The sequence below is a fragment of the Marmota monax genome, unplaced genomic scaffold, assembly GCF_021218885.2.
Source record: "Marmota monax isolate L192 unplaced genomic scaffold, Marmota_monax_Labrador192_F-V1.1 WCK01_AAM20220418_F8-fsc00412, whole genome shotgun sequence".
Lineage (NCBI taxonomy): Eukaryota > Metazoa > Chordata > Mammalia > Rodentia > Sciuridae > Marmota > Marmota monax.
This window is the reverse complement of record NW_026693360.1, coordinates 203,020-228,288: the sequence shown is the minus strand read 5'-3', so window position 1 is coordinate 228,288 and position 25,269 is coordinate 203,020. Positions and strand designations below refer to the sequence as shown.

The window sequence follows — 25,269 nt, the reverse complement described above, 5'->3', positions numbered from 1 at the left end:
TTTGGAAGTAAGAAATTTTGAGCCTCCATTTATTCTGCAGAAATTTTTTAGTTGTTTAAAGAAAACTTGAAAGAGAATAGAGGGTTAAAAAACAGGAATTAGGTAGACTGTGTTGTGGTTGCTGTAGAAGGTTCTGAATTAGAAACAGTCTTGAAGTTCTACTGTGTGCTCTAAGGCTTCGAATTAACCTACTTGATTTCTACATATGCCTTACATACAAAATCAGACCTCTTCTTTCAAGTCATTGCTTTAATGTTTTTATAGTAGTGTCTGCATATTCTATTCCATCTATGGGTTAAATATATAGATCTTGATGCCTTTCAATGGACAGATTTGTTTTTATCTGCATCTCACCCTATCCTTAGATGTGGGCATCTAATCCTTAAGTACTTTGTGAAGTGCTGTGCAACCCTTCTTGAAGCAAAGCTGTAGGGTTTTTTTGTTGTTGTTGTTGTTGTTTTGTTTTTTATCGTGTACTGTGCAAGCTTATTGACTGTATCAGTCTGTTTCCACTCCTGTAATAAAATACCTAAGGCTGAGTAAAGTGTAAAGAAAAGAGGGTTATTTAGCATATGGTTTTTCAGGCTGAAAATTTAAGCTTGGGTGACTTCATTTGTCTGACTTTGTTTGAGGGCCCCATAGGAGATATCGTCACAGTGGCTGTAGCATATATGAGAGGAAGAGATCACATGGTGACACAGAAAGCCAGAGAGAGAAATTCATGGGCCACCCTTGCTCTTTTTTTTCCATTTTTTAAATTTGTTTTAATTAGTTACACATGACAGTATAGCAGTGTTACCACAAGAACTGCCTTAACCATTTCACAGGTAGCACCGCAAATGACCTAACCACTTCATACACCACTTAAAGGTTTCACCACCTTTCACAGGAACCACTGGGGAGTAAACCACATGCAAATGTAGCAAGCAAGTAAATGACTGAGATTTGGCTTTGGATCTGGAGTTACAGAGTCCAGCTGGCCACCATTCTGCACAGACTAGGATTAGGGAACTAATAGATGGAGGCTTTGTACTGTGTGCCTGGCCAACTTCAGGAGGTTCAGGGACCAAAGTCTTTTCAAGGAGGAAGTGATTGGAAGAGAATGATAGGAAGGAAATAGGCAGGGCAGATTCCAGTGTTTTTTTCTTTGTCATTATGATAATTCTATTTTGTGGTCATTGCAGAATCAAAGAATTTGGAGGTTAGAAAAATAAACGCCACTTCTCTACTGATAAAAATGGGGAGAAGAGTTCATTTCATGCTGAATAATGTTGGTTGAGAAAGATCTATACTGGAGCCTGTTGCCTCATACTTCTCTTTCTTCTCTGTGTTTAAATTAATCCCAATAATGAAATCATTACAATTATTTAGGAATTTATTCTGGGATTTTCATGCCTCCCATTTGTCGGCTCTTGAGTTTTCAGCCTGGAATTGTTCCCTGGCTACAAGAACGAATGCATTTTGCAGCAGTGGGATTTCATGGCACCTACTCCAACAATTCACAGTAAACATCTCCAGTTTGGAAGGAAGTGCAATGGTGGTCACCACATGGGTGACAGGATTGTTGACCTGGGCATCTCATCTCTTCCTTCTTTCCCATGAAAAACCTTTCGTGGTCATTTAGAACAGGAAGATGTGTTAAACTGGATTTTTAAAAAGTATGTTGCATTCCAAAGTGGGTAGGTATTCTGATGGGTAATTAGGGAATGCTGCTGAACAGACAGAAAAGAGCAGAAAGAAGTCCTGGAAAAGACTTCCTACTTCGCACAATGCGAAGAGATTTGAGACATAGATAAGAATAGATAAAAATTTACCCAGCTCTCTGCAATATTTCAGAACCTGGCTCTCATGGTTAAAATTATTATAATCACAGTTATTAACCAAGGAAACATTTCCTACTGATGGCTGCTTAATTGCACCTGAGTTCCTTAATGTTACCTATATGTGACAAAATATAAAAATTATTTTATATTACTTACATAAAATTATTAGTCCCCAAATCTCAACCACTTACCATCCTATGGGGATTCATGTGTTGGAGGGTGATGGAGGCATGGTCCCTACTCTGGCAAAGTTGAGGTACATTTAAGATGGGGGGGTGTTCGTTTCTCCAGGAAGTGGTTAGGTCATATACAGGTACTTAATTTATGTTTAAAGTACTTCAGTTAAATGGTATTCACTTTATAAGTCTCATTTTATATTTAAGAATCATTTCATCCTACATTACCCACATCTACTTCATTGTTCAGAAATAGAGTCAATATTTATTGTACAGTCCCTGCTGCTTATGGACATATGATGTAGACATAAATGATTACTAAGGACAACAAGGGTCTAACTAATTAGGAGCCATTCTGTTTTAATTACCACTGAGTTCATATCTTGACCAAGGCTGTACTATTCATGTTGTGGACGTGGTTGTTTCATTGAAAAAAGTATTCCCAATCTTGTCTGTTCTTGATTGTTGTGCTTCAGGTTTGAGGATGTATTTCTTAGATATATTTTAAAGCATAGTTTTTTTGTAAGCAGAGTCAGTGTAACAGCTATGAAAGTTGCATGAATGAATAAATGAGAAGGAACTTCACCATCAGCTGAGAGATTGCATGTGGAGGCCAGGTCCAGCATGCTCACCTTGGTTATTCTCCCTTAAACCCCGGATATCATCCCTTTCTCACCTTTCTCCCTGCAATGTCAAAGGACTGGCCTCAGGAGTAGAATAAATGAATGAAATGTCTTTATTTTCACTGCCAGTTGGGAGGAACAGTATCCTTTGCGTCCAACACAGTAGGTGCCCTGAGGTGCTGAGCAGACTCTTTGTTGGAATGGTGGGTACCTGTGCTGTAAGGAGGGCAGGCCAGAGTCCCGCTGAGTCTTTGTGGGCCACACTAGAGGACTCAAGGCTTGGATTTCAGTGGGAAATCTTCATGTGCCACATGGTAAGTCCAAGAGTGGCTGCATCTTCCTCTGCTGGCTGCTCAGTTCACATAAGCGCAGGCTTGAGTGTTGATTTTGTCTTGTTTCTTAACTTAGCAACATTCCCTACACTGTCTGAGGGTCATGGGAGACATAGATACAAGCCCAGGTGAAGCCTTCATGGAGGGCCAGGCCCCAGCTCTTCCATGTTAGGGTCAAAGATGGCTTCCCAGAGGAGGACTCCTTTTAATGTTATCGGTGGTGAACAGGAGTTTATCAGATGTGAGCTTTACCAGGAACAGATCAGCATGGGGAATAGACATGTATGAGAATATTTTTTTTTCAATGAAACAACTGTGACTACAACATGGATAGCACAGCCCAGGTTAAGCAAAGACTGGGTCAGTTGTGCTCAGTAGTATTACTGATCTCTGAAGACAAGGACCCAACATTATTTTTGTCTGTTAGGTCAATGCAGGGCTGGTTACTTGAGTAGAGTCCAATCAGTGACCTGATCCTGCCACACACAGGGGTGGTGAGGCCTACAAGACAGTCCGAACATAGTCGCTGAGCCCATGAGGCAGGTCTCACTAAGAAGTGGGTTGTGTGTTGGGTTTGGGGCTGGCCAGGCCCTAGGATTGCACTGTCTCACAAGAGGTGGGGGCTTCTGCATAGTGAAGGCAGGCTTCTGTTTTGTGACTTGAGTCCTGGGGCAAGGGCTGTGAGAGCCTGTCATCAAAAGAGAAACTCTGGTTTCTATGATCCAGGTGCGTGTGGTTAACAGGAAGGCTTTAGCCCAGATGAGAGTAGGACTAGAAGGCATGTGGCTGGCGTCTGATGGAACCACAGAGTTTGGAACTTGTTCTCAGCAGCCTTCCTTCACCAGAACTAGGCAGCTGAACCTGGGGTGAGAGTAAATAGGAACCCAGTAGGGGAGCCGGTGAAGCAGACTGGGACCAGGAGACACACTCATGGTAACCCTAATTCTAAGCATTGACTCTGATTTTTGAGAAGTGAACAACTCTCTAAATAATCAAATTAGGATTTCTAAATATTTAAGACCGTAAAACTCATCATCAGCTTTTTGATAAAATTGCAGAACCTTTAAGAAAATAGTTCCCCATTGTGTTTGGCTGCGTTTGAGTGGGTTCCACAACATGGTGTGGTGAAATTGCAGCTCTGAGGTGGTAACCCTAAGAGTTTCCTTCTCAGGCCAGGTTCCTTGCCCTCTTCATGAGGGCATGTCCCTCATGGGAAACTGCTGCTGGTTCAGGGCCTCCTGCCCAGCTATCTGGGGTCATTTGATTTGTAGTTGCACACTTTGCTCTGTGGTCCTGCTCTTTTCCTGGAGCTATACTTATGAACACGACATAGGGTCCATTCCCCCTCCTTTCAAATTCACAGCTAGATACAATGCTTTTTATTCTCTCCCTGGAGTACCACCAAGGTGAGGGGTAGGAGCTAGGTGGTGCAGCTTTCTGAGAACAGATTCAGATATTTGACCCTCTTTTACCCCTAACCCCAGCCACCTCTACTGCTCTCTGTGGGGTCTGGCTCTCCATCTCTAATCCATACCATCTTGGATATCTGACTTGTGCCAAAATCCATTTAGTTGAAGGCTCCAACATGCGATAACCCGTACCTCTGACAACTCAAGGTCTCTGCTTTTAATACTCAGAATCTTTTCTTCCTCCTGCTTGCTGTGTATGTCTGCCCTTGAGACAGAGGTGCTGCAATCTGAATGAGGGAAATGGTAGGAGGTGAAGGTAAATAAGACCACGTGGCAACAGCAACCAAGAGAAACACTAGCTATGGTAGCAAAACCCAAAAAACTTTGTTGTGTCAAAATATATCCCTAAAACATACCTTTTTTGTTATACTGTTGTAAGTTTGATTTTAACTTCTAAGACTGTTTTGTAAACCAGGTCAATATTTTGTCCTGGATTGAGGTTTTCCAAAGTTTCCTTTCTTTTCTTTTTTTTTTCCAAGCATGCATGCACACACATGCACACACATGCACACACACAAACACACACACACACAAACATACACACAAGTACACATATATTTGTCCTGGCTCCCAGGCAGGTTGACTCTGGCCTAGGGCAAACATACATTTAAACCCAAAGCTTGAATGTATCTGCCAGCATTTAACTGTACCTGTTTGAGCTTCTACTTTATGCAATAACTAGTCTGTTGATCACAGATCACTAATCTGTCTCAAAATAAAACATAAAAAGGGCTGGGATGTGGCTCAGTGGATGTTTGTTTGTTTGTTTGTTTGTTCCTGATTGCATTGCATAGAAGAAGCATCTGTCACATCTGTAAATGTTACTTGTGTTCTTTGCCCCACAAGTGATATTTGTATCATGTTGTGGTACACACAAATCAAATGTTGTCTCCCTGCTCCTGAGAAGACAGGAAACATGGCTTCACAAACCTGTTTCACATGATCATTGTATTTCAAAGTGCAGCTTTCAATCTATGGTGTCTGCTTCTGATGGCCAGGACTCTATGTGCTGTTTTTGCCTTGTTCTGGGTCAATCCAGATCAGAAATTACCCAATGTTTCCAGGAAATAAATTATGCACACTGTACCCTGCACTGCTACAGGAGGACTCAGTTGGCAGTTACTGCAGTTCCTGTGCGATCTCTTCAGGAATGGCCGTTGTGCTTGACTTGTCTGGTGTCAAAAGGTAGAGTTTAGGCCAATACCTAGAGTCCAGAGGCAGATGGCAGCCTAATATCTAGAACAGCATAACACTGGATGCTGGAAGGAAATATCACCCAGGGCCTTGGAGGAAGGTGATTACAGTGGGATTGCAGTCAGGAGCCCCAGGTGGAATCAAAGCTCAACCCCTTAGGAAATTTCTGCTGCAGACAAGTTGCCTAATATCTCTGAGTCTAAGTTTCCTCATCAAAAATAGGGCCAGTAATTGTAGTAGAGTTGTGTTAGCATTCATGAATTCAGACATAACATTCATACAGCCCCTCACAAGAGGCTTGGCCCATTTTCTCCTCCTTTCACCTCTTTCCTGCCTTCCCTGTTCTAGTGTGTTCATAACCAGAAACCTTAGAAATGCTCCATGCTAGGTTGGGCAGTGACTTGCCAGGGCTACAGAAGAGGGATTATTCATGATGAATGGCTGGGCCAGAAATCAGTAGCAATTTATTATTTGATCAATCTTTCAAAAAAGCAAAAGCATTTTTTCAAAAGGAGGCTAATAAAGAAGCCCAGTCATTAGATGACTAAGCACTTTAGATGCTCTCTCTCGTTGGATGTGAGAGCCATGTGTCCCCAGTGAATGGATGTGTACATACAGTGACCTGCTAAACACCCAAGGTGTCTATGTCCACACTTGGAAAACTGCTGGACATGTCAATTTTTTTTTTAATATTCCTAAAACAGCCAGGCGCAGTGGCACAGGCCTGTGATCATAGTGATTTGGGAGACTGAGGCAGGGGGATCATGAGTTCAAAGCCAGCCTCAGCAACTTAGTGAAACCCTGTCTCAAAATAAAACATAAAAAGGGCTGGGGATGTGGCTCAGTGGGTAAGTCCCCCTGGGTTCAATACCTGGTATTAAATATATATATATTTTTTAAATTTTTATTTTAAATATATATATATATTTTTTTTCCCCAAAACATTTGATGTCTGATGTCTTTACAGAAAGTTTAGGAGAATAAAAATATGACCTTGTAAAGCACAGCTTGAGGGAGATATGATCTGACCGGTGGACTTGTGTTTCAGGTGTCTCCATGTGAGAGGTGCCGCTGTGAAGCCAACGGTGAAGTGCTCTGCACAGTGTCGGCTTGTCCCCAGACAGAGTGTGTGGACCCCGTGTATGAGCCTGACCAGTGCTGTCCCATCTGCAAAAATGGTATGTGGAATGCCCGTCGGTGACAGGGTGCACCTCTGAGTCCACCATGCATTCTACTCTCTACTTCATGGTAGAAGGAACGTGTATGGATATCTGAGCTTAAATAGAAGTGTCCACGCATGCACAAGCATGTGTATGTGACCTTCAGGTCACAGGGTATGGTTGGGACTTGCTGTGTATCAGGCATTCCCTGTCTTATTGGTGACAGCCCCATTTTTATGGATATTAAGAAATTCTTAGGGAAGAAATTAAATTTCCACTATCAAGGAGAGTCACTTATTTTAATTTAGCTTTGTTTGTTCTTGCAAAGCTGTTTCTTTCTTTCCAAGACAAATCAAACATGCTGGTTGAGCTCATTTACTTTTCATTACTAAGTGAATTAAACTTGGAACATAATTGAATATTTTTCATAAGCAAATTAGGCAGGGAGAGAGACCCCGGTTCTCAGGAAGAGCCAGTGGTTGATCAGAAGCCATGCCTGCTTCATGAAAAGAAATGGCAAGATGCCCTTAGTGCTGAATTACCATGGACAGGGATTTCTTTTTCTGAATAACTAGGACTCTGGACCTGAGTCACTGGGCATCATTCTCCACGAGGGAATAAAATGAGAGCCAGAATGGGTGAGAAGTATGGCTCAAGAGGGAGATTTGGCAAGGAGAAGAGAGTACCTTGGAAGAGAGCAGAATCAGGAATCACAGCTGCCATCTTCAGGATCTGATTGTTGTGTGTGACAAGAGAGACTGGGTTTTCTAGATGTCAGACACATGGTGTATGCTTCTGGTACTCTGTGTGGGAGCATTTTGGGCTAACTTGTGTCCTCTGCCTGCTGGACCAAGGCTTGATGACCATGTGATAATGGGCTTTGTAAGTTGCAGGCAAGCTCTGGGAGCATGGTTTACCCAGGTGTTAATGGTGTCCTTGGCAACTCTGTGAATCTGCAGTCATGCCAATCATACATGGATCGGGAAGTACCGTGGAAGTCTTTGACTGGGTACATACACCCAAATTGCACCACAAAGCATTATAACACACTTCAAATATGTAATCAAATCAGGAAATGAAGTATCTTTTGAGACCAGGCTTGACAAAGCACGACTGTTGTAGTAGGAATGCAATAATTACCAGGTTGCTATGTGTATAGTCCTCTAAATACAAGTGGACAATGACTAAGAAAAAAGGCACAAAGTGTAATTCATGAGGGGTTGGCTGTTCTTTAGTGCATGTTTATTATGAAGAAACCATGAGGATAATTCCATAAAATGAGAATGTGAAACTTTGGACATAGAGTATGTTCTTTTAAAAAATGATGTTGAAAAATTACAGTAAGGTAGAGGGGACATCAATTATAGTTTATATTACTAGCATAAATTGGGAATAATGGGATGGGGTGGAGTTGGGGAAGCAGAAGCAGGTAGAGGCCAGGGGAGTCTCCTTGGGATTGGGATGTGGCAATACAGTAGCACTGTGAAGAGTTGGCCCACATCTCAGGACTGTTGGGAGATGGTGAAGATAGGATTCTCATATAGTTCCCTGTGTGGAGAACTGGGACCAGAGAATAACTCCTCACTGAGTCAGATGAGATTTAGCTAATGATTTAAACACTGGTGGCTAAAATACTTGGCATTTTAAGTGCCCAAAATATTTCATACTTTTCTTGGTTAGTTATGGTTAGAAACCAATTTTGGCGTTAGAGAGTCATGGATGGAATCCTAATTTGGAACAATAGGTAGGAAATCAGAATTTCAGTCCTTGGGTCTGTTTTATCTGCCTTTCCCAGTAGAAAAATTTCAGACCAATGGAAAAGCTGAAATAGTTCTACAATGAGTAATTATATACCCTTCTCTATATTTGCCTCTTGTTGATGTTTAGCCACATTTGCTTCCTTTGTCTTTCCACCTCACAACCCAGCTCTGAAAACCAGTAACATCAGTGTATTTACTCATTTGTTCTGTCCCATAATATGCAGAGTAACTTCTGTTTACCCTACCACAACATGAATCCTAACCAGTAGAGATCAAGAATTCTTGGCAGTTCTTTTATCCTAGTTAAGGTACAGGATCAGAAAATATTTGAATTAATTCTTTGTCATGTTAAAATTTATGAAGATATAATTTACTTCTGTTTGCATTCAACTTTTGCATCATTTAAGGTATCATTTTACTTATTTATTTATAGGTCCTGGGGATTGAACCCAGGGACAGTCAATCTCTGAGCCATATCTTCAGTCTTTTATTTTATTTTATTTTATTTTGAGACAGGGTGTTGCTAAGTTGACCAGACTGGCCTTGACCTTGGAATCATACTTCCTCAGCTTCTCAAGTCACTAGGATTATAGGTATACACTACCATGCCTGGCAAGTTTTATTTTTTGTGTAGGCAAAATGTGTTTGAAAGTGTGTTTTATTATTGGATTGATGGTTTAGGAAGAGAGTAGAAGGCAATCCACCCTGATGATAAACTTCCAAGTGTTCACCCTTCACCTCTATAGTTTGAGAAACAGCGCAGGTCAAAATTAGACGTGGTTTTTATGGCGACAGTTGAGAGATTTCTTAGAAGGATGAATATTTTTAAACTAGATTTATATTACATAAGGCTTTGTATTAAGAGACTTGAGCCCATTTTATCAAAACATCCACCAGTTTTTATTTTCAAGACTATAACTAAAAATAAGTTGGAATGTATTTAATTATGTACATATTTTGAAATTTTGTTCTGTTTACCAGAGAGAACTTGGCTTTAAGCTGTATCCAGTTGTCGGGTACTCTGACTTTGATGGGACAAATCAAGTGTAGAATTTTGAGTACAAGCGATTTGCTCAAAAATGAAAGCCAATTCTGTCAGAAGTGAATGCTCTGTAGTAATGGACTGAGGTTAATGAATAATTTACAGTAGTCCAACCCTGCCGCCACACACACACACACACACACACACACACACACACAAATAATGTTTTTATATAAAAAAATTCTATCTGAATATTGAAAATTAGGATACATCAAAAAAAGAGATGCTTCATATGAAATTAAGTTCGAGGATAGACTTAGCTTGGATGAAGTACCAAGGTTCTAACTCTTGATCTCTGCAGACCAGCCTCTCCTCCTCATGTCTTGACCTATGGCATTAAATAGCCTTTTCTCCCAATCGAAGGAAAATTACAGTTCACTGTGAGCTGCCAAAGTCCCTTGCATCAAAGGAGCAAAAGTTTGAAATGAAGAATGTCTTGAATATAAATAAATGATCACAAATCAAATACAGTTTAATATATTCACTTTGCTGACTTGTGTAGATCAGTCTCCCAAGGGTTTTCTTTTGATAAAATGGATGTTCCGTGGTTGAGCTTGTTTTTTGTTGTTGTTATTTGTTTTGTTTTATTCTCTTTTTCTTCCCCCACAATGATGTAAACAGCGAGTATTATATTGACTTTCAAGGATTCAGGTTTTCTCTGGCAATTGATGTACTTCAGAAGTTCACAGCACCCTTTCCATTTAAGCCCCTGGGTCTCAGATGTGCTTGTCAGCACTAAGTAGGCCTGAGGTTCCCATTAGTGATCAGTAGGCCTCCCTTTGGCATGTATACAGCCACCTTACTTTATGGATACCAAGGAAGAGAACCGATAAAAAGCAGGAATCGGTGGTGTAGTATGAACGCCATGTTAGCTATGCATCTCAAAGGTAGAAGATGGTACCTAAGGGGCGTGTGATGTATACCAGCAGCACAAAGGCACTGGATACAAAGATTACATCTCTCCCAAAGGTCTCACTGATACTTGATGATAGTTATTTGAATCTTTATTTTCATAGGAAAATAAATATAGCTGTTTGGGGAGGAAAATAAAAAACATTTATAAAATGGATAAGGTGAACAATGAGCTTTCAAATGAGTAGATGTACTGCTATGGAAATTATGTGAGAAGCACTGACTGAGAATTAAGCAAGAATTTTCTTTTGGTTGTTTGTTTTCTTGTGTATCTCAGAGAAGGATAAGTTCATAGTTAAAATTTATGGAGTGAGTTCAACAAAACCAAATGGGATGCTTATGGGTGGGTGTGGGTGTGTTTCAGATCAAGATTCTCTCATAAAAGCCTCCTCGTATTTGGCCTTACCATGGAATACTTCCAAAATTTTCACCAAGGAAATAATATCGATCATAAAGGAATGCTCATCATTATTTATAGATGATATGGTTGTGCCCATAAGAAATAAAGGAATTCCCAAATATCAAAATAAATAGTTAATTGTAGTAAGGTTGTTTAGCAATGTTTAATAAAAAGCTGTATTTCTATATAAGAACAAAAAATGTAGAAATGCATTAAAAACTACAGTTTCAAATAACATTATGCATATTAGATTAAATAAATCCAACTAAATTTTGTAAGCTCACTACAGTTAAAAATCATAAAAGTTTTATTGAGAAATTCAAGAAGCCCTGAGGAAATGGTGGCATACAACATATTCACAACAGACTCAATAATGTAAAGAAGTCAAGCTGATTCAAATTTGTCTATTGATTGAGCGCAAATCCAGTAAAAAATTTTAATGATTATTATTACATTTTTGTGCATGGAAAATACCAGATTGGTTCTAAACTCCAAATGGGAATATAAGAGTTAAAAGTAGTCCAGTGAAATATTGAAAAACAGTAAGCCTGGAAAGTGTATATGACGAGAGAGATTAAGACTCAAAGTCACAATAAGTAACATACTGCGATATGGTCTAAAAGACTGACAAATGGAGCAGAATTGAGTTGAAAAGACCTGTGTATGTAAGATCAGCAGCTTTATGTCTAAGCTGATACTGCAGGATAGTGGGCAAAAGAGTAGTCATTCCAATGATTGGTGTTCAACCACAAATAGGTAAATAAATTCCCTACAGATTACAGATTTAGATATTAAGGCTAATACAATAATGCTTTTAGAGGAAAACACAGGAGAGCATCTTCATGATTTTGCCTAGATGATGATTAATTTTAAAAGAACACTAAAAGGATGGGTGTGATGCTCCCAGTGGCTCCAGAGGCTGAGGCAGGAGGATGGCAAGTTCAAAGACAGTCTCAACAACTTAGCAAGGGCCTAAGCAACTTAGCAATACCCCATCTCAAAATTAAAAAAATAAAAGGCACTGGGGATGTAGCTAAGTGGTTAAGCGCCTCTGAGTTCAATCTCTGGCTAAAAACAACAACAAAAACAAAAACACTAAAATTATTAACCATAAAGAAAGAATTAATAAATTGGACTTTTATTAAAATTAAGAAGCTTCGTTTATCAAATAATACTATTAAACAAATGCAAGGTAGCTTACATATTTGGAGAAAATATGTCATGGATATATCAGAAAGGTATCTATTTAACAATTCCAACACATCAAAATAAATCAAAGAGATATAAAAGAGAGAAAAATACAGAGTAGATTCCCAGCTCTGTACATTGGTACCCCTTTCCCATTCTTCTCATCAGAGGGATGCATTTTCTCACTGAGTTTTAGGTACTTAGTCTAGCACTATTTCCATCCCATTCCATTCCCATGATAGGGCCAGTCATTGTTGCAGATATGACGGAAAAAAAATAGAAAAAAATGTAATTTCAGGGCAAACAAATTAGTGTTAACCTGGAGTAGGCTATTATAGATTAAGGTGCATCTTGTAATTCCTAGAGCAATCACTAAGATAATCAATAAAGGAATTATGCACAATGCACTAAAAAATGTATAAATTTTAAAAAGGCATTCAAGGTGAAACAGAAACAAACAAAACCCCAGGAAACAGATAGGAAACAAAATTTAAAAATGTGCATGGTCTCAAAACAAAGCCCCAAAATACATGAAGTAAAAATCTATATAATTCAAGGACAAATGGAAACTTAAATAATTAGAGTTGGAAATGTCAAACCGTTCATTCATTGAAGATCTAAAGAAATCTTGCAAGTTAGCAAGGGTTATAGAAGACTTGAATGACACTATCAACAAACTTGACCTAAAAGATATGGATGAAGAATACACTACCCTGTACAATTCTTATTTTTGCCAAGGACAGACAGATATTCTTTAGGGGAAATCAAGTGTTAAGCCATAAAAACATTCTCAGAAAACTTAAAGTGCTTAGTCATAGAAAGTATGTTCTTTGAAGAGAACAGATTTTGATCAGAATTAATAGTAGAATAAAATGTGGGAAATCTGAAAATATCTGGAAATTAAATATCATACCATAAATAACCCAGGGGTCATCGTAGAAATCACAGAGTTTTTAGAAAACATCTTGAATCTTTAATAAAATGAAAACAGAACATATCATACTTGATGGGATGATGCTAAATAGTGCTTAGAAGGAAATTTAGCTCTCAAATCAACAATTTAAGCTTCTCTCCTAAGGAACTAGAGAAGAAGAGCAGATTTTACCAAAAGAATGCAGAAGAAAGAACATAATAAGATGCAGGCAGAAATCAATAGAGTATAAATTTAAAAAGCTTAGGAGAATATTCATTATAACCAACTTAAGCAAGTTCTTTGGAAGCAATAAAATTGACAAAACCTTCACAAAACTGACCAAGAAGAAATCAGAGAGGATACACAAGTGAGGAATGAAAGAGGGCATCATCAAGGATCCTTCAAAAATGAAAATTATTATGAGGCAATGTTATGGTCAGCTATACGCCAACAAATTAGACAAATGTGAAGAAAAGGAAAACTTCTTAGGAAAGCAAAAATAAAAATTCAAACTGATACCCAAAATCTTTCCCCAAATGAAAAGCCTATCTGCCTTCCCCAGAGAATTCTACCAGATATTTAAAAAAGAAATCTCACAAGTTCTTCACAAACTAATTCAGGAAATAGAGGCACAGCACATATTTCAATTTAATTTCTGCATTAATTATGAACTTGATATTAAAGCTACATGAGGGCATCTCACATGCACAAAGGGAAACTACATACATTTTTTTTTCTTTTTGAACATAGATGGAAAACTTTTAACAAAATATTAGCAATCTGAATCCAACACCCTCAAAATAATTAAACAGTATAACAAGTGAGAATCTTTTCCAGGAATTTAAATGTGTCTTAATAACTGAAAAAAAAACTAATGAAATATGCTGCAGTAATAAGATAAAGATAACAAAACTACACATGATCTCAAGAGAGGTAGAGAAGGTATTTGACAAAATCCAGCATTCATTTATCATTCGAACTCTTGATAAACTAGGCATAAAATGGAACTTTCTCAGTTTGTTAAAGGCAACTGAGTCACAGCCAACCGCTAGCGTGAATATTCCCACGGTGCTCCTGCCTCCTAAGATCAGGAGGAAGGCAAGGATATCCATTTTCACATCTTCTATCCACTAATGAAGTGAAGGAGAAAAAGAGAGGAAGGAAGGGAGGAAAAATTAGAAAGAAAAACTGTATTTATTAGAAAACTATACGCGGGAAGTTCCAATCATCTCCCCTCCCAACACTCACACTTATTAGAATTAATAAAGATTGATACCAGATGAATATACAAAAAAAATTCCTGTAGCCTATAATAGATCACAAAAATTGAATAAAAATAATTCCATTTGGAATATCATCCAAAAGAATAGAATAATTAAGAATAAATGCAACAATGGGAGTGCAAGATTTGGAAACCAAAACTAAAAAATATTGCTGAAAGAAATTAAAGGAGATATAAATTAATAGATATCTCATATGTATAAGAATGAATATCTTTTCCAGTCACTGAGGCACACACCTGTAATCCCAGCAGCTTGGGAGGCTGAGACAGGAGGATTGTGAGTTCAAAGTCAGCCCCAGCAATTTAACAAGGTTTTAAGCAACTCAGCAAGACCCTGTCTCTAAATAAAATACAAAAAAGGGCTGAGAATGTGGCTCAGTGGTTAAGTTTATCCCTGATTAAAAAAATATATATATATTGTCGAGATGGCAGTACTTCCAAAATTGAGCAGTAAATTCAATGCATTCTTATGCAAATCTGAGCACACTTTATATTTCTCAGAAATGAACAAGATGACTCTAAAGTTCAAATGAATCATAAAGTATAGATTAAACAATTTTGGAAAAGTACAGTTAAAAATTTTTTAATATCTCATTTCATAACATTTGTAAATTATCAGTCTATGGTATTGTTGCAATATATATATATATGTATATATATATGTATATATATATATACACACACACACACACACACACATACATACATACATACATACACACATACTATTTTATATATGTTATATTTATATAACCTTTGATGTATATTTTCTTGAATATTCCTCAGTTGGGAATCCAGGAAAAAAAGTGCAGGATATGCATCTTTACATATTTGTTTTCAACTAGGGTAAAAAGGCACTTCAATGGAAAAAATAGTTTTTTCAACAAATGGTGTTGGGACAACTAGATAATCACAGAGGCTAAATTCATACCATCTACAAATGTTACTTGTAGGTGACCCATAGGCCTAAAATAAAGAACAGTCTCTTGACCAGGTTGGGCAGAGTTCTTAGATTTAACATTAAAATCACAGTCTATAAAGGAGAAAACAAAACTTGAATGCATGAAAAGTATAATCTCTTGCATTTAAAAATACACTATGAAGAAAATAAAAATAAAAGTTACAGAGTGTGGGAAAATATTTTCAAATCATATATCTGAAGAAAGACTTTTATCAAGAATGTACATAGAAATTTTATGACCTGAAAAGAACAAAAACCATAACAAAAAAATGGGCACAGGATTTAAGCACACATTTTAGCCGAGAAAATGAGCAAATGGCAAATAATCACAGAAGAAAATATTCGCCCTAGTAATCTTTAGAGAAATAAAAATTAAAGGCACATTGAGAGACTACCATATTCCCCCAAATTAGTTACAGTACCAAAGACAGACAAAACCAATGTTGGAAAAAGATGTGGAGAAACTAGAAGCCTCAAAGCCAGGCCACGTAGTGCTTGTCTGTATTTCCATTTCTTCAGTAATCTGAGGCAGGAGGATTACAAATTTGAGGCCAGCCTGGACAGTGAAGCTCTGCATTGGATCCCTAGGAACATAAAACAACAGAAAAAAAAAAAAAACTAGAACCCACAAACATTGAGAGTGGAATTGTCAAATGGTATATCCACTTCGGAAAATAATTTAACATTCACTGAGATATTAAACAAAAAACTTCCATACATCCCCACAATTCCATTCTAGGATTCCATCCCAGGAAAATTGAAAGTATATGTCCAACAAAGATGTGTATGCAAATGTTCAGAGCAGGATTATTCTTAAAGGACAAAGAATAAAGATCTGAATGTCCACCAACTGTTGAATAGATAAACAAAATGTGGTGAATTCATACCATGGAATACTATTTGGGAATAAAAGAAAATGAACTAACAATACATGCTACAATACGAATGAACCTGAAAATCAGTATTCTAAATGAAAGTAGTTAATTTTCAAAAGAGCACTGAGAGCAGAGTTAACTGACAGAATTAACTGCAAATAGGCATGAGAGAATTTATTGAGGTGATATTTATTGATTGGGTTGCTATGATGACTACACAGTTGAATAATTTACTAAAAATTAAGCTGTAGACTTACAATGGGTAAGTTTTATAGTATATAAGGTATAGCTGAATAAAGTTGCTAAAAACTTGACAAGGTCTTTAAAAGAAAAGTAAAATTTTTCTAATTTCCTTTGACTTGTCAAGACTAATCTTGACTACATATTCTTCCATCTTTCCTCAGACTAACTTTTCTATCCCAGTTCTGATGTCCTTGATATTTTTGTTAAATCTTCCTTATCAAGCCTGCCAAAGCCAAAACCCTTCTAAGAATATATTCTTATTACTCATATTAAAATAAAAACTTCAGATAAATTAAAGAGAGTGTATTTCAGCAAAGAAAGCTTGATGAGCTGGACAACACTCAAAACTAGAAGTGGTCTTAGAGGTCCACCCAGTAGTTGAATATTTTTTAAATTTTTTAAAATTATAAATGGATACAATATCTGTAATTTTTTATTTATTTTTATATGGTGCTGAGGATTGAACCCAGTGCCTCACACATGGGAGGCAAGCGTTCTACCACTGAACTACAGCCCCAGCCCCACACAGTAGTTCAATCAACAAGATTTTATAGAGAGAATATGAGAATAAAGTAGAAAAATCCTCTGATTGGCTAACATCTGGACATCTGCCTTATTTGGGCATAGTGTGATGAGATATTTGCCTTATTTGGCTGTGGTCTGATCAGTCGATTGCCTGTGACTGGCTGAGGTGTAGAGATGTTTGTGATTGACTGAAGTCTGCCTATTTGTTACAAAAATCAACTTCTAAGTTATGTTTTAGTTTGTTCGGTAGGAACTTTAAGTAAGGAGATAGCCTCAGGTTAATCGCCTCCTACTTGTTTATTTTCACACCTTTAAAAGATATGAAATTGTGAAGAATAACACAGCATAGAAACCAAATAGAAGTCAATGGCTTTTTGTGGATTTCTATATTCTAGATCCCCCATCCATAATATGGATGTCCAGTTCCCCACACAAACACCTTCTTTGGTCACTCTTCTCTACAGGGCAGATACTACTTCTTTTCCTTCAAGTCCTGCATTTCCTCATGTCATTGTAGGATCTTCCTTTTTATGATTCAGCTTCCCAGAATGTGGGATGGGATTGAAAATGCAAGAAGAATGAAAATCAGGAAGTGCCTCCTGGTCCATGGCAGGCACTATAGTTCTCTGGGTGGCTGACAGTAAGATACACCATCCACCTGCTCCTTCACTCCAGTGATTCGCAAAGACAGCTGAGCATCAGAATTGTCTTGAGGATAGGTTCAGACAAAAACCACCAGCCGCAGCCCTGATGTTCCTGATCCATAAGGTCTGGGTTGGGGTCTGAAAATCAGCACTTTTATGAAGCTCCTAGGTGCTCCTGATGCTGCTGGTCTGGAGACCACCCTGTGAAGACCACTGCTTTCTGGCACTCATTTTTCCCACACTCTTCTTTGTTCATTTCCTCACGGTCAGATTTAGTGAGAGAATATAGTAGAGCTGCAAGGCTTTAAACACGGAGTGAGATCATTCTGAGACTTAACTGCGTTTACAAATGCTTTCATTATGTCTGGTGTTTTTCTAGAAGCTTTAGAGTTTATAGAAATATAAAACATGTAATAGTACTTTAAAATTTGAAAATATCAGGGCAGAGAGAAAATGAGCATTGAATGGCAAATTAGGCCAGAATATGATGCTTTGTCTCATCCAGTAAAGCAAGTTATTAAAGGTGGACATAAAATTTGACTATAAACTTTCTAGCAGCCAAAACAAAACAAAAAAAAAGAAAACCATAATGAATAATAATAAATATTAGTTACAAAGAGAAACGCAAAATTAAGCTTTTTCTTGGTAGTGAGGCTGGAAGGAATGACTTCTTAGTGAATAGATTCCCTAAAAAATAAGTACATACATAAATTCAAAAATATTTAAAAGCTTTATTCAACTCCTTCTGCTTGTATTCTTCAAAATAAGTCAAGAACCCAACTCCAAAGTGCTAAAATACTTATCTACATGTGTCTTAATTTACTTGCGATTTGCTTTGGTGAGAATAATGATTCAGATGGCAGCATATTAATCCTCATAAAGCCCAGTGAGCATCAATTATTTATTCTTATTTAGAAAAGCATGTGAATGTCCTAGCCTCCGTGGTATATATTTTTATTCTGTTCCTTATCAGTTCCTTAACTAGTATTAATTCAGGGTTTACTGGTACCTGTTCCAGGCTTCATGCTCAGTATTGTCAGAAGAAAGCTCAGCTAGTTCTTGGATCTTCTTATTTCTGACAACTAGATAAGAGGAAAAGCAAAGTTTGGTTTCATGAATTTTCATTCCCACCTGAGATCCTTGAATTAGCTCTTTTTCATAAATTTGACAACAACCCAGAATGGTTTGTTTGCAAACACTGATGCAGAGTTTTATTTTTGAAACAAAAGGTAGAGAGGGATCACCCCAAAGTAGTTCCTACCAGTTTATGAAGATGACACTCTGAGTCAAGTGCACTTTGACTATAAACTTCTTCCTATCAGAAGGTATATGGTGGTGGTTTTGCACACTAGTTTCTGAACAGAAACTAGTCTGCACTTTGCCTGGCCATTTCCATTTTACACAATGCCTTTGACCTTGCTGAGAACCAGACCTGAAGTCCCTTTCCCATCTCCATTCTTTTGTAAATCACTTTCAGTCTCTGAAGACAAGTTTTCAAATATCCTAAGAAAGCTTCCATGGCCTACTTTCTAACCACTGTTAGCTATTCTCAAAACCTACCACGCTAATCACATTGATTCTGAGTCTGGGCATTGTGGAGACAACACGTTTAAGCATTCTCATTTATTCAACATTGGCTTCTCCTTGTAGATTTTTGGAGAGGAATGTGCATGGCTTTATAGATTTTTATTGTTTATACAAAACATTAAGGCTTATTGTTTATTCTTTGCAAACATAAAGATGAATCAAGATTTGGTGCTTGCCCTTAATGAGCTCATGGTCTAGAGGGGAGGTTGTCGTGTAAATAACTCGTGTTTGCTGTTCTACTTGAATTATGATGAAGGGTGTGGGGGAGTGAGTAATATTGCAGTAACATCACTACTACGAATGTGGCCTTGATTTTGAACTATTTCATTAGGATAAATTCCCAAGAGTGAGATGATTAGGTCAAAGGCTTGGAACATTTTTATGACTCTGATATTATTGCCATGCCATTTTACAAAAGACTGTGCACATTTATAAAGCCTCTAGTTTTATTATAACCTTGGTATTCTTAAATTTAATCTATAGAAGATGGTGCCTCGTTATTTCAATATTGAGAGCCTAAACTTTAAAATATCCTGGATGACATTTTTCTGTAATATACTCTCTACCTTCTTAACAAAGTAACTTCTAACATAATTTAAATGGTTCTTGATGACTGAAGGCCATTGATAGGAAAACCAATTGTTGAACTGCCCTATAATGCAGTTAGGACTTCAGAATAAGATTTTAATTAAGTAACTTCATTTTTCTGTGTCCTTTTTGTACCTGTAAAATGGAGATATGAAATGAAGCTACATTAGTGGATGTTTGGTGAAAAATGACATGATGGATTTTGAAATCCTTCTTTCATTTATCCAGAGGATACTGACTCATCCTTTGCTGTATGCCTCAGGCAATAAAATGAAAAATAATAGTAAGACCCCCAGAAACATAGATTAGGCAAAAGAAACAGTAGGAGAAGTTTTCTTCACTGCATGAGGAGGCGGCCTGTCGGGCTATAGAAGGTGAGAAGAAAAGGTGGAGTGAGCAGACCCTAGGGCACAGCACATGTTAAGGGGTGTAGCTGCGCCACTTTGGTGAACTAGAACAATCTTGTGGGCCTGGAGATGGAGCCAGAGTCAGGAAATGTGATGCAGAGGCATACGAAGATCAATGCCTAACTTAGAGAGGATCTTTAGGTTTTGTTGAGGAAGTGAGATTTAATTCAGAGGCAATGAGGAGCCAAAGAAGCAATTTTAGGATAGGAGTGGTCTCAATATATTTGAATCCTACAAAGTCATTTGGTTGTAGGATTCAAAATAGAGGCTATTGCAGTATCGGAGAAGGATAATAGGGGCATCAACTTGTACATGAGCAGTAGCCGTGGGGAGAAGCAGATGCATGTATAGATACTTCAGAGGTCGTCAGCTGCATTCATTGGCCATTTGTGTAAGGTAGGTGCTGATCAAGAGTATAAGAATGGGGATCTGGTTCAGATTTGGACAGTGGCAGAGGTGGTGGTGTAGTTCCCTGAGAAAGGAAGAATGGGAGGACGAGTGGACCTGATGGAAGACAAAAGGCTCATAGATGCTATAGGCTAAATTCCTTGAAGAAGGATAAAAAAAAAAATCCTGGCTTTGGAAATAAGCAAATATTACAGTTCAGCTGAATCCCCGCCATCTTGTCTAACTGACTTATCCTCTTCAGTTTCTTCACCTGCAATTTTGGGATAATCTTTCATATATCCCTTGCAGGTTTACTGTGATGATTAAGTCAAGTGCTTACTGTGAGTCAAGAGCTCTCCCACAAAATTGAACTTAACAGTAACACCCAATTCAAGAGCACCTGGGTAACATAATGATAAGACTTCATCTCAAAAAGAAAAAAAAAATAGAGCACACATTGCCAGATTTTCTTTCAATCTACTTCTAAAATTTGTTCCACAAACACCATGGCAGTTTGCCCAGCCTGAGGAAGGCAGACAAACACTGAAGAAGAGGTTAAATTTCCAGCTGTATTTTACAGGCAAGGCCCTCTTGGAGATTATCCATTCATGCTTCTTCACCATTATTCATCTGTTAAAAGCCACTTGGTCATTAATACAGTGGTCCAAAATCTCTCCCTCCCAGTGTCCTCAGCAAAAGGGAAATCAATTGTCACAATACACAATAAAGCTATTCATCCCAAGACAGATAACTTTACCACATCCACAGGATGATCAATGGCAGCATTACCAGAGGTAACTTGAATTGCATCCAAAACACTTACATGGGACACATTCTGGTAGAATGATCTGTCAGGGATAGACAGTGTGAAGACAAATAACCCTGTGGATGACTTGCCCAATCTGTCTTCGTCTCCAGAAGAATGAGCCAATGAATATTCTTAGCAAGGATTTTCAGTGGTTGCTTCCAGGGAATATAAAATACTCTCTTTGTTGATCAGAAGACACATTCTGCTCTTATACCAATAGCAAAACCCAAACTTTATTTGTCTTTCAGGAAGATAAACTTCAGGTATAAAAGAGTCCATTACCCCAGGAGGTATCCATAAACCTCCAATTCTGAAAATTGCATCTCATCTTTTGAAAGCAAATGCCTTCACTTAAGAGCTCTTACAATTTGCTAATCCCGACAGCTGTGAACTGAATTTATCTTTAATCACACATTCACTGAATGTCTTTTGAAAGCACATCAACCATCATTGAGTAAAGCATTATCATATGGGGGGAAAAACATTGCCAATTCTTTAATTAGGAATGCGGAATTTTTTTAGATAAATAAGAATCTTATGCCTCTGGAATGAGCATATATACTTCAGTTTATGCTATAACTTAATCCTTAATAATTCTGGATAAAATAGCAGTAGTTTAAACAAGTGTTTGATTACTTAAGGGGCCAAACAAGGTAGGTAGAAAGGAACATGCTAGACTTCACCAGATGGAGAACCACCAAATGTGAGGCATGTCTCCCATTTTAACTTAGGAGGCAAGAACTGAAAATGGGTGAAAACTGAAAGAAGGTAGATTGGGATTCAGTACAAAGAAGAAATTTATAACCATTTGAATTGTTCTTCTGAAGTGTTCAGAAGATGGAAAACCAAATACAGAGTTTATCATTCCCAGACTGGTTCATATGACTTGAGTAGTCCTTCAGCACTCAAGATCTATTTTTCTTTGATATTGATGTACAAATATCTCAGATATGATTACTTGGTAATCCAGTTTGGATCAATTTTCTCTTCTCTGGTTAATTCACAGGCTTTCTTGCTTATCCCTATCTTGTTATACCATATCACTTCCCTCTAAAGTAAAAGAGAAAGAGACATCAACTCCAGGGAAGGGTACCTAATATATTCCCTGGAGAGAGTTAAGTTTTAAGAACCTGAAGCAGAGTTGCTGGATCTGCTCCAAGTCTGCCGGAGCCATTTGTGATGTGTGGACTTTGCTTTTACATCTGCAAGTGAGATCAATAAAGTAAAATAAAATATATGTGTCTTAATAAGCTTATTCACTCCTGTGAGTAAAAGACCTGACAAGAACAATTTTTAAGGAGAAAAAGTTTACTTTAGGGCTCATGGTTTCAGTTCATGGGAGGCTGGCTCCATTCCTCAGGGATCAAGGCGAGGTAGAACATCATGGTGGAAGAGTGTGGCTGAGGGAAGCAGCTCACATGATGATCAATAGGCAGAGAGAGACTCCACTTGCCAGCTGCAAAATATGTATCCCAAAGACATGCCCCCAGTGACCCTCCTCCTCCAGGCAAACCCTACGCACCTTAGTTACCAGGCTGTTAATCCCATCAGGGGATTAATTCACTGATTGAGTTAAAGTTTTCATAACCCACTCATCTCTCCTCTAAATCTTCTTGCATTGTCTCACACATGAGCTTTTGGGGAACACCTAATATCTAAACCACCACAATATGTGAGGTTGTCTTAATTTTTTAACAGTGTTACATAATAGAGGGCAAATACCTTAGCAAACAAATCAGGTATGTTAAATGTTTATGAAAAGTGTCATGGATATACCTTTTCAAACTTCAAAATTTCCTTCAAGTATTCACTAATACTTGAATATTTGAAGCCCTCTCATCTGGCATTGTAAAGGTGGGCCTCTTAGCACACAACTTCCTGACTGCTCTGCATTTTCCTCAGTGCCTGAGCCATTCAGCCCCTCCTCCTGTCTTGAATCCACACAGAGTTGCTGATCCATTCATTCATGTTCACCTGTTTTTCCTCAGTCTCTCACTCTACCTAGAATTCCTTAAAGCCCTCCTGGTACAATCACAACTCTACTCATTTGCAAGAATCTAAGCAAATGTCTATCTCCCGTCTTCCAGTACCTTGAGACACAGGCCTTCTTATCTTCATATTCACGGGAAATGTGTGTATGCCCCTGCTGTGGCCCTCATCACTCTCTATGTAGTGACATGTTGACATGTTTGCTGACAGGAGGCAGTGGACAGCCCCAGTCCAGGACCCAGAACTCTCTCATTCCCCAATCTTTACAACTATGTCCACCAAAACAAAGAGGAAGTGAGAGCCAGGAGACCTTAGTCATAATCTGAAACCTAAAATGTCAAATCACATGTTTCTTTATAGTATAGTGAAAAAAAAAAATAACCCCCATAGGTTCACAGTAGGAGTGGATCCCCAGTACAAAAGACAAATTGACAAGAGAAAACAAATGGAAGTTTATTATCATGCATATTTTATATATACTGGGAGACACCCAAGGAATGATTAGTTCTCAAAGAGATGGTTTGAATTCCAGCTTATACAGTATCTTCAACAAAAACCAGTAAATTTTTAGAGAAGTGACAAGACAAAGGAAAAAGACTTTTAGTCCTTCTGGGTGGCAACTTGGAGGAAGGCAAATAAACTGACAGATAAAGGCCAGTTGTAAAGCTTGTTAATGTAGATTCCTCTGGTTCATCTGCACACCCACAAGGGGCTGAAGTGGCTAAATGTTGTTTTCCCTGGTGGAGAGGGGAGATGGGATATATTTTGTCTATGTACTACTCCAGACAATTGGAGGGCACAGACCTCTCCTGCATCTGCTTCTTCATGGTCTACAGCTTAACAGTCCTTCACATTTTGAGAAGGTGCATTCTGGTCTCTCATTCTGGTCTTGCATTTCTAATCCCTTCTAAATAAAGTGAATTTACAGATGTCAAACTTCCTGTCCTTAGTTAAGGAGAAATGATTCTACTAATCTCCCTGAAGTCCTTGAAGGAAATGATGATGATGATGATACACACATACATCTGTGTGTGTGTGTGTGTGTATATATATATGTGTGTGTGTGTGTGTGTGTGTGTACATATGTGTGTGTGTGTGTGTATATATATATATATATATTTTTTTTTTTTAACACCTCTTACAAATACCCAAGGAATGCTTTACCCTGCAGTTTCTCTGGAGCTCTTAGCCCGTCAGGAGTGCCAGTTGCAGGCAACCATGGCTGCACTCCAAGCTCCATGAACAATGATCCCCAAGGCGACTTGACGGTCATGATTTAAAATACAGCATCAGAATAATGAAGATGCTAAAGACTCTTCCCTCTGGCTCCCATGAGTAATGACAGCCTGAAGGAAGGGCTCATTCATTAAGATTTTATAAGCAGAGCGAGAATAAAAGGATATTTGTTTTAAAGAAATTCATTTCTGTCCAGTCTATTCTTGCTTTAAAGGAACTTTGTAGAGAAGGTACATTTATTTTTAAAAAGTGGTTAGAATGACGTTCAAACGAGCCTTTTAACTACTCCTGAAATGTTTCATTAGTAGCATTTTGTTCCAAAATTCTAATCGGCTAAGAAGAATTTGTTTTTTGTTTCATTTTTATAAAGGAATATAAATGTGGTTATCCTTACACTTGGGAATCCAGAAAGTAAAATGCTTCCCACTTATATTGACTCTTCCCATCATTTAAACTCACAATGCTTTTGTGACCCCTAAGTAAGATGGCAATAATTTGTCGCTCAAAACCTACCAAACTGGTAAAAATTGACAGTCATACTCCACAAGTGCAGGCCAAGAAAACCTGGAGGGACAGAAGTTCAGTGTGATGGTGATAACAGGAAAGAGGAGCTGTCCTTTAGCCTGCACCAGACACCAAGTGGGACCACAACCTGGAGCTGACCTGTGCCACCCTCCCAGACTGAGATTCTTAATTATGGGCTTATTTTTCTGATTAGGCAATATTATCACAACAAAAGTCACTA

General features: G+C 38.1%; 1 protein-coding gene across 1 annotated transcript in view; it reads left to right on the top strand.

The window, feature by feature from the left end:
- Positions 1–25,269, top strand: part of Vwc2 (von Willebrand factor C domain containing 2) — a 155,448-nt gene that overhangs the window by 20,612 nt on the left and 109,567 nt on the right. Inside the window, exon 2 of the mRNA XM_046456895.1 lies at positions 6,666–6,795. Coding sequence (XP_046312851.1) covers positions 6,666–6,795 — 130 coding nt within the window. The remainder of the gene's footprint in view (positions 1–6,665; positions 6,796–25,269) is intronic.